The following is a 13,958-nucleotide window of genomic DNA, read 5'->3' as shown; positions in this document are numbered from 1 at the left end:
TTTTGAATTATTGGGCTGAAGAAAATTCTGTGCCATCCAACAGATGATATCATTGAGACAATCTACAACAGCAGCTCGGCTGTTTGGGTCACCAGGCCTCAGAGGAAGGTGTATCTGTGGGTCGTCTGCTTAGCAATGAAAATAGACATTGTGTCTTTGGATAATTTGGCCAAGAGGCAGAACATAGATTGAAAATAAAATTTGACCTAAAATAGAACCTTGCAGTACACCAGAGGTAGTGAGTTGTAGAGGATGAGTCATTACCTATGGTGACCGCAAAGGTTATTTCTAAAAGGTAGGAATAAAACCAGGCAAGTGCACTGTCCTAAATGCCAATCCAGCTGTTAAGCTGGATTTGGCATAAATGGCGTGATCTACAGTGTCAAAGGCTGCACTTAGATCTAAAAGAATTTAGATTGCACTTTCCTCCCTGTCAGCTGCAAAAATTATATTGTTGTTTACTTTGAGGACTTTAGAAATGGGCCTAAAATTGTTTAAGAACAGAGGGTTCAAGGTTAGGTTTCTTTAAAAGAGGATGTACCACAGCATGGTCCACTCTTCCATTCCCTCCGTTCCGTTCTATTCCTTCTACAGTCTCTCTTTAGCTCCTGGGTGGATTCATTTAGCCAGGGCTGCAATGTTTTATTTGACTTTTTGTCTTTGTATGGGGCGACAGAATCCAGGGCCGCCAGACCTGTCATTAAAATGGAAGATGAGCTCCTCCGTGTTCAAATCTGGATAGAAAGGCAGTTAAAGGCAAGGCAGCGGCACTGAAAAGCTCAGAAAACTTGCTCGCTGACATAGCGTTGAAAACACAGCGGCAGACAGGATTGTTGTGAGTTATAGTAGATTGGGATAAGACTACACTGAATAAAACCACTTTGTGATCAGACACACAGATATCCTTTGTCTCAATGTTTTCAGGGCTGAGACAGCTGCACAGTACTAAGTCAAGAGTGTGGCCCTTAGAATGTGTAGGTTCTCGCACTTCTTGAGTGAGGTTAAAAGAGTCAAGAATTTACATAAAATCAGTAATAAAATCCCGGCTGGGGCAGCAGACGCGTATGTTAAAAGCACCTAAAATCTGAACATTTGTCATATTTTGATATAAAATGAGATAACAATTCTTGGTTAAATGCATTATTTGGTCTAGGCAGGCAGTAAATGATTAAAATTATCATCGAATCTTTAGAATTGAACATAAAACAAAGATGTTCAAAGGATGTAGAGCTACTATATGAAATGGGAGTGCTTTTAAAATCCTTTCTATAGATGACAGCAGCCCCCCCCCCCCCCCTACACCCCCCTCAATAAGAGGACTGCAGTCTCCCTGACTGAATCAAGTTTCTGTGATGAGAAAAAAAAATCCAAATTCTTAAAAGTAATAAAATCATGAGATAAAAAGGATTTATTATTTTGAGATCTGATGTTTAATATGTTTACAACATGTCGGAAACACTGACACCGCAGCTCTGTAATTAAGAGAAAGTTGGCGGCCCAGCGAGACAACTCCAGTTTGTCCTTTGCCCGTAGTTGGGAAACATGCAAATTTAGTCTGGAAAACAGCAACTAAGTAAGAAAAAGAAGATAATGATATTGGGACAGAGTAATTTTCATCCATTATAATCATGTTGATACCTTGTTTCGGTTTGTTTCACTGCAAACAAAAACTTGTGAACAACACATAATTTAACATTTAAGATGCAGCATGCAGCTATATTTTTGTGCCCTATGAATACCTCTGTGCCTGTTTATCCTGCTTTATTCAAGGCCACGGCGCTTGTTCAGTGTGACTGGTGAAAAGCTAATGGTGGGATTCTAACTCTTTGAATATCACAGCTACAGTAGGTGTCAGTGCAAATGTCTGTGCAACTCGTGCGTCATAACAGTTTATTATGGTCTGGATTGGAAAAACAAGGAAAATAAAACATCTTTTTAATAGTAGCTCTTAATACATTGGAAAAAAAAACAACGCAATTCCTTGCTTAGAGAATTATGGCGTAATGTCAGTAAGGATTTAATCCATCTAAGGATTCAAAAACACAGGATTCCAATTCAAAAACGCTAGGTCACATAGATCAAGCCACACCTTGGTCAAGATTCTGGTCGCAACAACTTGTAAAACAGAGGAAAAAGAAAATTCAAAACCAACTTCATATTATTCAAATGATCTTCATCAATTTACAAAAAAAAACCTCAAAGGCAAATTTCAAGGCAGGTATCCCTTTAAAATGAAGTCATACATTTCTAGATAATAGTCAGGATCTATGTTCTAAAACACATTCTGATTTTGAATAGTGGGCTGCCAGTTGAATAGGCCTGATGTCATGCAACAAACGAGCAAATAGAGAAAAGAATACAAACTTCCACTTACTGCACTTCCACTTTTAATTCCCTCCTGAATGACAGTGGACAGTTCCCCTGTCAGTGAAATAATGGCCAGATAGTCTCAGACCGTGTTCTGGGCCTCCACAGTGGGGGGTCCTGGGGGGGGGGGGGCTCCAGGCCCACCAGGCCATGTGACAGTGTCTCATAGAAAGGTGTGATAAGGTGCCCCGGCCCCACTGAGCCTCATCCACTTGGGACCATGTCCCAACAAATTTCTGTATTATTCAGAAAATATTGCACTCATTTGGAAGGAATCCTAATTCTGCCTTATTTGTGAAATGTTTGAAATAAGTTTTTCTACTAATATCTGATACAACACTGTATTTTGTTTCTTACTTGTAATTCTGTAATTCTAAGATTTATTAACTCTCCTTGCACCTCCTTGTTGAAATTGAAAAGGGTTATGGGTTTCTCACAGAGGAAGCAAGAAGAGTGCTATAAGATGAGGTTCAATGTGAGTTGCACATTCAAATGTTGACCCGTTGCTATGGCAATGGTTTGGATCCCACAGGCTTTAGGACTGGCTATTCTAAATAAAGCTTTTTCTCACTGATCAGTCGATGCTGATACAACTAGTCATGTTCAAAACTCATTTCTGGCGCTTCGACGGTCCATCACAACTACTGTAGCGCTGTATAGCTCATTAACAAGTAATCACCACCAAGAACCATCGTATAGAAGATGGAGGATTATATATTGATTATTTACACTGCAACTGTTTTCTTTAAATGGAAAGAATATGTTGTGTTACTGCAGCATTAGGTTTAAGACTGGATTGCTGCTTATAATGCACATAATAAGTTATAGAATTAACTGTATCTCAGTTAAATAAGCCCATGGGCACTGCAGTGCAAAGTCAGCGTTCTGGATCCGTCCATTAAGCATTTAGGGGAATGCCATCATCGTGTTTTTCCTTAAATGTTTTAATGATATCATTGAGTAAACTGAGAGATTGAAATTTCAGAAAATGGACCTGAAGGAACATCCTGTGTGTCTATTGTCCTTCTGTAGTGTCTCTTGGTGCAGTACCTTCCGCAGCCTGAGGGGGGAGCCTGCGTCTGGAACAAGGCACTTTAAATCTGCTTCAGGCTGTATCTGCTGTTTGTGATGGGGACTTCCACACTTTACCCCAAGTGGATTTGAGGCACTTTCACAAACAACATTATTGTATTTCTACCGAAAACGAAATGATCACGTGAAAAACTGTGATTCCTGACAATTTTTTACATTTGACATGCATTTGACAAATGAACATATCCAAAAGATTGTATGAGGGACCGTTAGGACAGACCATTGAAACACTGCAAGTCTAAGTTTAGTCTAAAATAAGTCTAGAATGGGTCTAAACACAATAGACAATAGTGTTTGTCTTGTGCAAAGCAAAGTTGTTGTTTGTGTATTATTATTATTATTATTTATTTTTTTTTTTTTCCACTCTTAAAACATATATACCCCCGGATAGAACAAACCTCAATGCACCCAGATTCACTGGATGGGAGACTTGCGACGGCACCACCAGGGCCAGTTGTCCAAGTGGATTTGGGGCACTTTCACAAATAACATCATTTTTATTTCTACCTCATTCGAAAGAGCAGGGTCTTGTGTATTAAATTAACATTCCACTGAGTTATTTTTAGCAGTAGGCCAGGATGTGTGCTTTGTGGGGATATAGGAGTTTAACCTGACAAACATACAGAGGAAAATGAAAAAGAATGTGCCGTGTTTCCTTTTTTTCCTCTTCATATCGGGCTGCGTGATCCCTGTTTCTAGGCAACAGGAAGTTAATATACACTAAATAATATGGGAATTTGCGATCTGGAAATCCAATCACTGCCTTGATTTGTCTTGGAATTGTGTTTATTTCCAGATATTAAATATCACAGATCCTTTGCATATTGAGGATTGACACGTTAGAGCCTAGATCTTCATATGTGTAAGCTCGGCTTTCCAAAGGTCCACTGACAAATGGCACCTACCAGAAATCCCTGAGTGTGACAGATAATGCCGTAGCCCGCCCCAAGGAAATCAACCTGAATTGGAGGGTCAGACAAAGACAGCTTCAGCCACAAGCCACTTAGTAAAGATAAACTGTACTTATTTATTCAAGGATTAATCCGATTGCACAAAGGGGGCACAATTTCAATTTTGTTCTGAAATTTGACGTAGGTTTGGACACAAAAAGGCTGGTGGAGCACATTGTTTTAACCCAAAGATTCTCTGTAAGTGACGCTCCAAAATGGCCCACAATTGGACTGGGCTCTCTGTATCCTGACTGTTTGTTTGTCTGAACAGGGGAGTGCGCTTGGAAGCAGAGAATTAAAAGGCAAAACTCTGTCTGGTAAGTACTGCATGAAATTTATATATGAGTTTTACATTTCATCAATTTTATTTGAAGAATATTAATAGAATATGTTATACCCAGGGATAGTGGTCGGGGTTAGGGTTCTTTTTAATTGCGTGCACAATGTTGAATCCCACCCTTTTCTGTGCCTTCCCTAAATTGTCTTCCTGCCACCTGAAGAAGATTATAAAAAGCGGTCATAACAATATTGACTCTTCTATGGAACAAATGAGCTCATTAATGAAATTCATTAATGAGCATGATGTAAAGTTCGGACGCCTGAATACATTTAGTCACCTAGTCTATGAGAATGTGAATGTTTAATCGTAATGATCCTGTCGTATCATGTCTATCAGAGCTCATACAAAGTGTTGTTTTTGTTTGTTTGTTTGTTTGTTTGTTTTTTTTTGTTTTTTTCCGAGCAGAATATGTTCGTCCGACCCCTCCATCTAAGTCTGCTTTTCATCGCTACCAGTTTGCGTTGTTGGAGCAGCCAGCGGACAAGTCTCCGTCACTCAGCGAGGAGGAGAGATCGTCCCTCGGTACAGATCCCTCCAGCTCACACCTCGAGTGTACACAATGTGCCTGGCTCGTCTTTGTGGTGTATCCTCACACCTTGCAGCACAAGCGCCAACAGTTTGTTGTTGGAATGTGTCAGTGTTCCGCACGTGAGCGACCCGTATGTTTGGGCGTACAATGCCGAGATTTGGACACGCTAATTAACTTTTTTTAATCTCAAAATAGCCGCCATTTATATTTAAAAAAATGTTTACATATTATGGGATTGTTCCTTGTCGGCCGTCTGTCGTCATGATTCCATGGTGCAGCCCCGTGACCATTGGAGAGCATTTACTTAAAGTGCTAGGAGTTAATAAAGCAAATGGTAATTAGGTTAGTGAGTCAGAGCGTTGCGGTGCAGATGACTGCAGGGTCAAGCAAAGTATTGTGAGCTCCCACGCAAACCTGCGAGTGTCTGTGTCTTATCACCTCTCATTAACCCGCGCCGAAAACCCACATCTTTTACTACGATGTGAGGATGCATGAAAACAATCCGATTGGTCTTTTTCCATTCTGCTTTTTAACCGGCTGGTTCCTTCAATATAAAGTTGATTTTTATTTAAGTCATTTGTTTGCATTCGTACTGCAGTCGTGCACCAAAACAGCATATATGCAAGGAAAAAAAGTACAAATTGGGCTGTAAAAAAGATAAAGTAGAATAAAGGGTTATTTTATGTCCAAAAATGAAATTAGCACGTCAAAACAAATTGTGATTCCTTACAATTTTCTAATTGTCGTAAATGGCCAAAACAATTTGACATGCATTTGACAAATAAACATATCCAAAAGATTGTATGAGGGACTATTAGGGCAGACCATTGAAACACTGCAAGTCTAAGTAAAGTCTAAGATAAGTCTAGAATGGGTCATAACACAAGAGACAATAGTGTTTGTCTTGTGCAAAGCAAAGTTATTGTTTGTGTATTTTTGGGGGGGGGGGGTTGACATTTTTACCCCCCCAAAAAAACATACCTCAACGCACCTAGATTCACTGGAATGGAGGCGTGCAACTGCACCGCCAGGACCATGGCCAAGAACAAGTGGGGGCCCGCCAGTCGTCGTTGTTGTTTGAAGTTTTGACAGCTTTTGTCGGCAAACAATCCAGGTGCATTAGGGCTGAGGTGCGTTTGATGTTACACCTCAATCAAAAAGCCTCCCAACTCCAAACATTTGGGGAGGTTGCGCATCGTGTCAAAATGAGTTACCGTAAGGGAAGCGCTGGCATGGGAAAAACACCCCGCTGTTTGGAATATCTTTAGATTCTCAAACCGCAGAAATCCGTGGTTCTCAGCGACCAGCTCCATTAGTTGACCCCACATTATAAGGGGATTGGCCGAACCGGACCCACCCATCCTGTGAGTTTAACTCCTGCTGGAAGACTTCCGCTGCCCTCCAAACGGTTCTCTCCATCCCAAGGAAATTAAATTACAAAAAAATTCACATTCGGGTAATCAGAGGCTGCATTGGACGGTCAGCGCCAAAGAAAAGCGGTCAGGACGGGTGGACGTGATTCATGGTATGGTGTGAATGGAAGCCCTGACATATTGATGATGAGTCAGAAACCGTGCGCGTGGACTGATTATTTGTTTCGGTGTTTTGTCGCCGGTTCTACCTGCTTTAATTAGCGAGGCCTCTGCTTGGCCATGTGGACGTCCCCGCGCAGACAAGAGGGACAGAGGGAATCCTGCGTCTCCCCACCACCCCCGTTAAGTATGCTCACTTAATAGAGTCCTCCCTCCATGTGGCACGGCACAGAGGGCATTTTTCATCGCCCATGACATTAATTGATGTGATTTGCGAAGGGAAAGCATTTAGTCGTGGGTGGGAGGCTCCTAATGATCGTTTTCCACTTCCAGCGGTGCAGTCCCTGACTCAATTTGATCGCAAATTTGTTGTCTTTTTTTCTTTTCATCTTTGACAGTCACTTGGGTAATAAAGGGACTGAGAAATGACAGGTGGAGCGGGGGCTCGCGTGAGGAGCCGAGGGAGTCTGCGGTGCCTCCTGCGCTAAGGTTGGAGCAATGTGGGTCAACGAACTGATGGAGGCAGCTGCTAGTTGTGCAAGGAGCCACGGGAGGGTGGCCACAAATTTGGCAAAGGGCAGGGGGGGACACGATAATATGGAATCCCAATACCCTCTGGCAGAGTGAGACCAAGCCTGGTGGAGGACGGCCTGTGCCAGGGCAGGGAGCGAGGGTTGGGAGCAGGCGCAGGAACCCTGGTGACACTTGGCAGCCAGTTGGCAATATATCAACATGCCCTGCTACTGTTCAGTCGCCTAGTTAGCCAGTTTGCTACAGAGAAAACTGTCTTAGTGCTGGGGAGGGCAATGCTGAGGACCTGAGAGACGCCACCTTGCATATGGAGAGTCCCCACAGTGGTTTACAAAGAGATGTCCCCCAGTTTTTTTTATGAATTTTACATTGATGTCACATAACTCCAAAAAAAAGACACATTATTATTTGCTAGTGTTTACCAATTTTAATTTGAGGATTACTCAAAATAACTTTAAAAGACCCCACTCAATTGACTACGGCGAGGGTGTGCACAGAGGAATGGCTCAAGGCCCAGTCCGGGGCAGCGATAGCTGCTGGATGCTCCTCACCCCGGCTCCTAGAGCTCCGACTGCCAGCTCAGCACACTCCACAGTAATTGAAGTCATTTGCAATGTTGCTGTGTGGTAATGGGCAGATCCATGTCTCCCACCCACCCACAGTCTCTCCCATTAATCAGAGCTGCGTGGAGTCAAGAGAGCCAGGAACTGTATGCTACAGCAGGCCTGAGTCTCAGCCAGGAATTGACTACCTTAAAGCGGTACTTTGAGGTTTTGGATTTTCGTTTTTTGGGGGATTTTAGGATTTTTTGATTTATTTTTCTTTTACCAGAAAGAAATGTTTCTCATTATTTTGTGCAAAATTGTGCCTTATATATTTTTATCCGTTAATAGCTTGAAAACAGTTCATTGTAACCAAAGGCATAGCTTGCATTGTCCCATTAAGAGGAAATTATACATGTTTGCATGCCCTTTAAAATAAAATCAAGCAAACATGTATAACCCTGTAGTCCTTATGAAGATGTACTATATCTGTATTCTATATAGCGTGAAACGGAAAGTGGCAGAATTAGGGGAAAACAACCTGGGCTCTAATGCAGGTAGCAGGCTGTGATGCGAGGGAGGACAGAGCCTCCTGCCAGACAGCAGAGGGGTGTAGCGAGCAGGGAGACGACCTTCAACCTGTTGGGCTTTTGGTCAAGCATCCACCTGCTGTATCTATGAGCAAGATTTTTTATTTTAAATCCACGCCAACGCCAGAAAGACGGCCTTCAAACCTCCTCTTTAAGTGTAGCAAGCAACTCAAACAAGTTCAATAGCAGCACCTGCCCCAGTGTTGACTGGGCCATGTCTGCGTCACCACATGAAAGTCCCTCTCCCTGCATCATCGGCACAGAGGACCAAGGTGGAGGGAGGAAACCTGAAGCAGCGCCGCCGGTCCCCCGCGCTATCTGTCCTTTCCATTAGAAGGCAGATTGGACAGTCAGAAACACGCCTCTGCCATAAAAACAGACACTAACCTATTTTGGGTCCATTCTTAAGTCTGGGCGTTAGCAGCGGGTAACGCCACCAGCTATTATCACTCTCCCTGCCGTTGGACTGAGTTTGGTGGAAGTATTGCGCAGCTTTAGAAGGTCCTGTTTGTGTCAACAAGCCTGCACTTTGCTTTGACGCCTCGTTTATTTGCTTCTCCACAAGAGAAGAGATCCTGGCCTAATCCGTACTCTTGACTCATGCAATGCAAAAGTCATGTTTTCATGCAGAAAGGAGCAAAAAGAGTCACATTATATCAAGAACCGCCAACAGAGACCAATCCGCCACTTGAACTTTTAACCTGTGTCCAATTTAAAGTTTTTCATTCCCCGCCCTGCCCCTCCACCTCCCAGCTTTCTCTAAAAGGCTGTGTTCGGGTAGGGGAGGTTGAGGATCCGCAGAGGCGGCACATTATCACCCCCCCACCCCCACCCCCTTCCCCACAGGGGTCACCGAGGCCACGTCCTATCACAGAGGCAGGTCACTTAACTCCATTGCCCCAGCTTGATCATTGCACACTTTTCTCCAAGATGCCCTCATTCACAGAGCTTGACCCGGCAATATTCAGGTACTCATCTGCTCATCTTCCAGTTACTATTCATCATCTCCCCCAGCTGAGCTCAGAACCTGACGTGACCTCGGAGACCAGCACGCCGTGAGGGGAGCAATGGGGTAGTCGGCCATATTTGAAGATGCAGTAGCTTCCAGTTAATGAGAATGTCACTGACATAAGCGCCGGTGTCGTTTTTTTAACACAGATTTGTCTTCCCTCAGAGACCTAGTATGCGGCAATACGATCAATGTGATCGGAAATGTTTTCAAGGTGATCTTGAGCAAATCAAAAAAAAAAATCTTAAAAAGCGGAAAAAAAAAAAAAAATGGAAATCCTGAAAAATCATCAAGAGGAAGTGAAGCCTTCTGATGTTAGTCCATGATTGTAAGGTGCCTGTTCTCAATGGGCACGGCAGCAGTCGATAAAGTGTAGATCTCTCCTCCCAGATCTCCACAACGCCGCACGATAGAAACACATAACAAAATTGCGGCTCCCTGATTTCAAAACCAGCCGCAGAATATGGCCTTGAAGCAGCTGCAGTTAGAGGTCAGCGGGAGTGATGTTTCTATCCAGCCGCAACCAGGCCGGACCCCTTTCTGCGGAGCTGCGCTCTCTCTACAGATTTGGAATCTTTCAATTGTTGGCTCTCATTTGAGAAGAAAAAAAAAAAAGATTTAATTTCCTACACTGTCCTCCAGCAGCTGGTGATGCATTTACTCCATGCAAGGAAATACCAGAATGTGAGTTATTCAAAAGAGAGAAGGGATTCGGCAGTCTTTCTGCAGGAGAAGGGAGTAAAGCATTGTCTTTTGCAGACATGCTAAGACTCGTATACGGACCGATTGACTTTCACACACACACACGCACACAAAACACACTCAATATTCCTTCAGGATCGGGTAAAGTTTGCAATTTTAAAGGAAAAGCAAGGTCTTTGTTGCCTTTGAATGTTAGTTTGTTGTTGTTTTTTTTGTTTTTTTTGTGAGTATATACAGTATATTTATACTGTGTGTGTGTGTGTGTGGGGGGGGGGGGGGGGTGCTGCTGCAGGGAATAGGGCGATTGTCAAATCTATGAAGTGATATTGTCATACCAGCCGGATGGCCGTCTGGTGTTTGTTTAAAAGGGGAGGGATGGAGAAAAAACAGTCCAGGCGATTGAATCATGTCTTCTTGCCAATACGTCCTTGCGTTCCCACCTCCATCATTACAGCAACATGTTTTATTTTCAGCAGTGCTGTTCTCAGTGACTCACGTCCCCGGGCCACGTGCTGCTCTGTAAGGCCCCCCCCTCGTCCTCCAGCAGCCACCGAATGGTCATTAGAAATGCACTTGTGATTTAGGGAGCGCTTTGCGTTTTCACAGTCCAAAGAAAAATGGTTTGTCCGCCGGTTTGTTCACCAATGGCCGTTCGTTCACCAATGGCCGTTCACAACACGAGTACAGCAAACCCTCAGGTGAAAAGACTGTTCCTTTGGCATTTCGAACGAGTCCAAAAGCATTGTCACTGTTTTTGTTTCTACGTTTTTTTGGTAAAAAATATAAATCCTTGTGTTTTTTCCACCCAGGTAATTGGGATCCACAGGCCTTCATCGAACGGTTTCACCTGGGAGCGCCCGTGGCCTCGGTGCAGTTCGTGACCCAGAACCACAGAGACTGAGGCCTGACCCGAGTGCCATCTTCTTGGTCTTATTTCCAAGTAACACCAGTAGAGCTGGAGACATCGCCACACAGCAACATTGGATCTGTTGTCGCCTTCTTTTTGTCTGATTTAAATTCAATAAATTCTCCCCCCGTATTTGAAATTTGTCCCCTCTCTCTCTCTCTCTCTCTCTCTCTCTCTCCCCATTGAGGTGGAAAGATATTTCCTCTTTGTCTGAGACCAAGTAACACATTTTTGTTTATGTGGCCTCACTGTCGCCCAATTTAGGGTTTCCTGTCATCGGGGATTTCTCATTAGTTTCCGAAGAGCGGCGACGATAGAGGGAAGAGGGCCCGATATCACAACTGTGTGGAAAGAGTTGATTCTAAATCAAGGGAGGAAACACGTCAGGGCCAAAAAAAGGAAGTGGGAGGTGAAACCAAGACCGCAACACAGCCGGAAGCCACAGTGGAACTTACACCAAAATACTCTTCTGAGTGACGGGACGTGGGGGGCGGGCTGCAGGGCCTGTAATGTTTTGGGCAAATGGGACATGCTGTTTGTCAATTTGTTTATCATTTTTCCACTGACCACGAGATTGTGGCCTCCAAGCGAGAAGTCTGAAATGAAGCACGGCGCTCTCCTCCGATAAGTGCACGGTGTGGTGTCCTTGAGTTTAACTTTGGGACAATGAACCCGCCTTGAACTTGGGAGGGTTGCATAAGGAGCCCACCTGACAGGCCTGCAGAGGATGCTATGGATAAACTTTTCAACCCCTTTGACTAGGAGGTACACTTTTCTGACTTCTGTGGGTTTTCGTAGAGAGGGGGGGTCAGAGTACCCCCCATGAGGAATATCGGTTTCAAACCAGCACCTCTCCTCTGGGAGGCGCTGGTATCAATACCCAAGATGTCTGAAAAAGGGCCGGATTTACATGAGGGACTTTGATGTTCCGATGATCAATCTTTTGTTGGTGGTTGCATTGACCCTAATTTGGTGTCTCATCATGGGGGCTCGGCTGGAGTAGGTACGGGAGGTTTTTGTTCCTTTGGTGGTTAAGCCAGCCTTGGTAAACCTCTCGCTGCCCTCTCCATGAACTCTGGGAGATCATTGATCAGATTGTCCTGCATTTGCTTTGTTTGCCTGGTGGACTTAGCAGTCAGAGCAGCCGGCTCCAAACAAAAACAACCGAAACAACGTACAAGTGCACAGATAGTGAGTTAGACTGGGATTGTTTCCCTTTTTTTTTTTTAACTAATTTCATATACACGTCGGTCGGAATATCTCCTTTGGCCTTCATTTACCTCGGTCATCTGACTTGTGAAATCCTATTTTCTTTACCACTGGTGAGTGCGGTAGAATTCTACATGACATTCAGTATGCAGAATGCCAAATAAGGGACTAATCTACCAAAACCACCTACACTATCACTACTCCATCACTGTTTGCTGCCGAGCTCCCTCGTATGCGTTTATTGTTCTCCAATCATCAGGAGTGTTGCGATATTGAGATTAAGGGAGAAAAGTGACAGCCGTAGTTCAACAGTCTGCATATTGCATTCTCTCAACAACAGAAAAAACTTCTTGCATCCCTAGATGATATTGCAAAGGCATTTAATATTACCTTAATTTATTCAAACTAACATTAATTAAAAGGAATTTGTATAATCAATTCAGTTGCCTAACCGCACCAAGTGATCTAATATGCATAATGACTTGAGACACCATTTTCTTTCTGTTTATGGTAAGATATTGCAGGAGATCTCCTATCGCTGGAGAATTTTCCCCGATTTCCTCCCTTGTTCTGGGGGCGGCGAGTAATTTTGAGCGTGACATCTGTTCAATGCATGTCAACAGTATGGTCGGCGGAACACTTTGCACATTTATTTACTGTACGTTTGACCTCAACAGACTGGCATTGTTCTCCGAGTCTGACTGACTGCGGCGATTCCAGCACAGCTTATTCCACCTGGGAATTTGTCTCTTGCCTCTGTCTGAAGAGGAATACGCATTAATACCCACAGTCTGGGCTCTTTTCATTATGGGCTTAGTTTCATTAACAAGCAAACGAATATTTTAAACATAAGCTATTTTCAATTCTTCTTTTGAGATTTCAGTTTTGACCTTATGCCTCAACTATATAATTTTCAACCCTGCTTTTTATTCTGAATATAAATGGGTATGGTTACACGACAGATACCAGGAACAGTATCTACTTAATTGAACTGACATGCACTAGGAACATATCGCATCATTGGACTTAGCGATAAATATCTAATATAGAAATATTATTACATCGAATGAAATAAAATCACATAAAACTACTGACTCCACAAAATAAAAACAATTTCAGATATTTTTCTTGTTGTGCGGCACTAAAATATATCAGTTATCAGAATTTTTCTTTTTTCAAATAAATGTATTTAAATTATTATTTCATATAGCTATTGTCTTGTAAAATAAAACAAGGAAGGATAATGTAAATAACCCTCCCACTGCCCTAACATGGAATAAAGACTGAAGTGAATACACATGCAAGTCCTTCCTGCTTCCCTTCCCATGGTGATATGAGCTGGGACGAGGCCGCGCTGCCATGGAATCCCTGTATGCAAAAGAGCAGTAACTCCGCTCTGACACCACGGCACACAGTCGAGGAAAACAGGCCTGGAACGACTGTTACCTTCCACGTTGCGATGACCAACTTTCCATTTACAATGGCATCCAAGGCTTCCCCGATTATATTTAACTGCACCATCTATAAATAGGTTGCTTGTGATGTTACCGCAATGGGAGGTTGCTTTTGATTTTGTTTGTAAAATTTTTTTTTTTGTTGGAGTTGCACTTGACTGACCTGTGCCGCCGTGACTATGACCTGCGGTCCCATGTCTATGA

At 43.2% G+C, this 13,958-nt stretch overlaps 1 protein-coding gene across 1 annotated transcript in view; it reads left to right on the top strand.

Annotated features, from left to right (window-relative positions):
• Window positions 1-11,157, top strand: part of pebp4 (phosphatidylethanolamine binding protein 4) — a 48,015-nt gene extending 36,858 nt beyond the window's left edge. Inside the window, exons 5-7 of the mRNA XM_080004395.1 lie at window positions 4,681-4,726; window positions 5,155-5,271; window positions 10,994-11,157. Coding sequence (XP_079860521.1) covers window positions 4,681-4,726; window positions 5,155-5,271; window positions 10,994-11,085 — 255 coding nt within the window. The 3' untranslated portion in view covers window positions 11,086-11,157. The remainder of the gene's footprint in view (window positions 1-4,680; window positions 4,727-5,154; window positions 5,272-10,993) is intronic.
• The last annotated feature ends 2,801 nt before the right edge of the window (window positions 11,158-13,958 follow it).

This window comes from Zeus faber (genome assembly GCF_960531495.2).
Source record: "Zeus faber genome assembly, chromosome: 7".
NCBI classification, from domain to species: Eukaryota; Metazoa; Chordata; class Actinopteri; order Zeiformes; family Zeidae; genus Zeus; species Zeus faber.
Note: the sequence above shows the minus strand (reverse complement) of the source record. Positions and strands in the feature narration are given on the sequence as shown.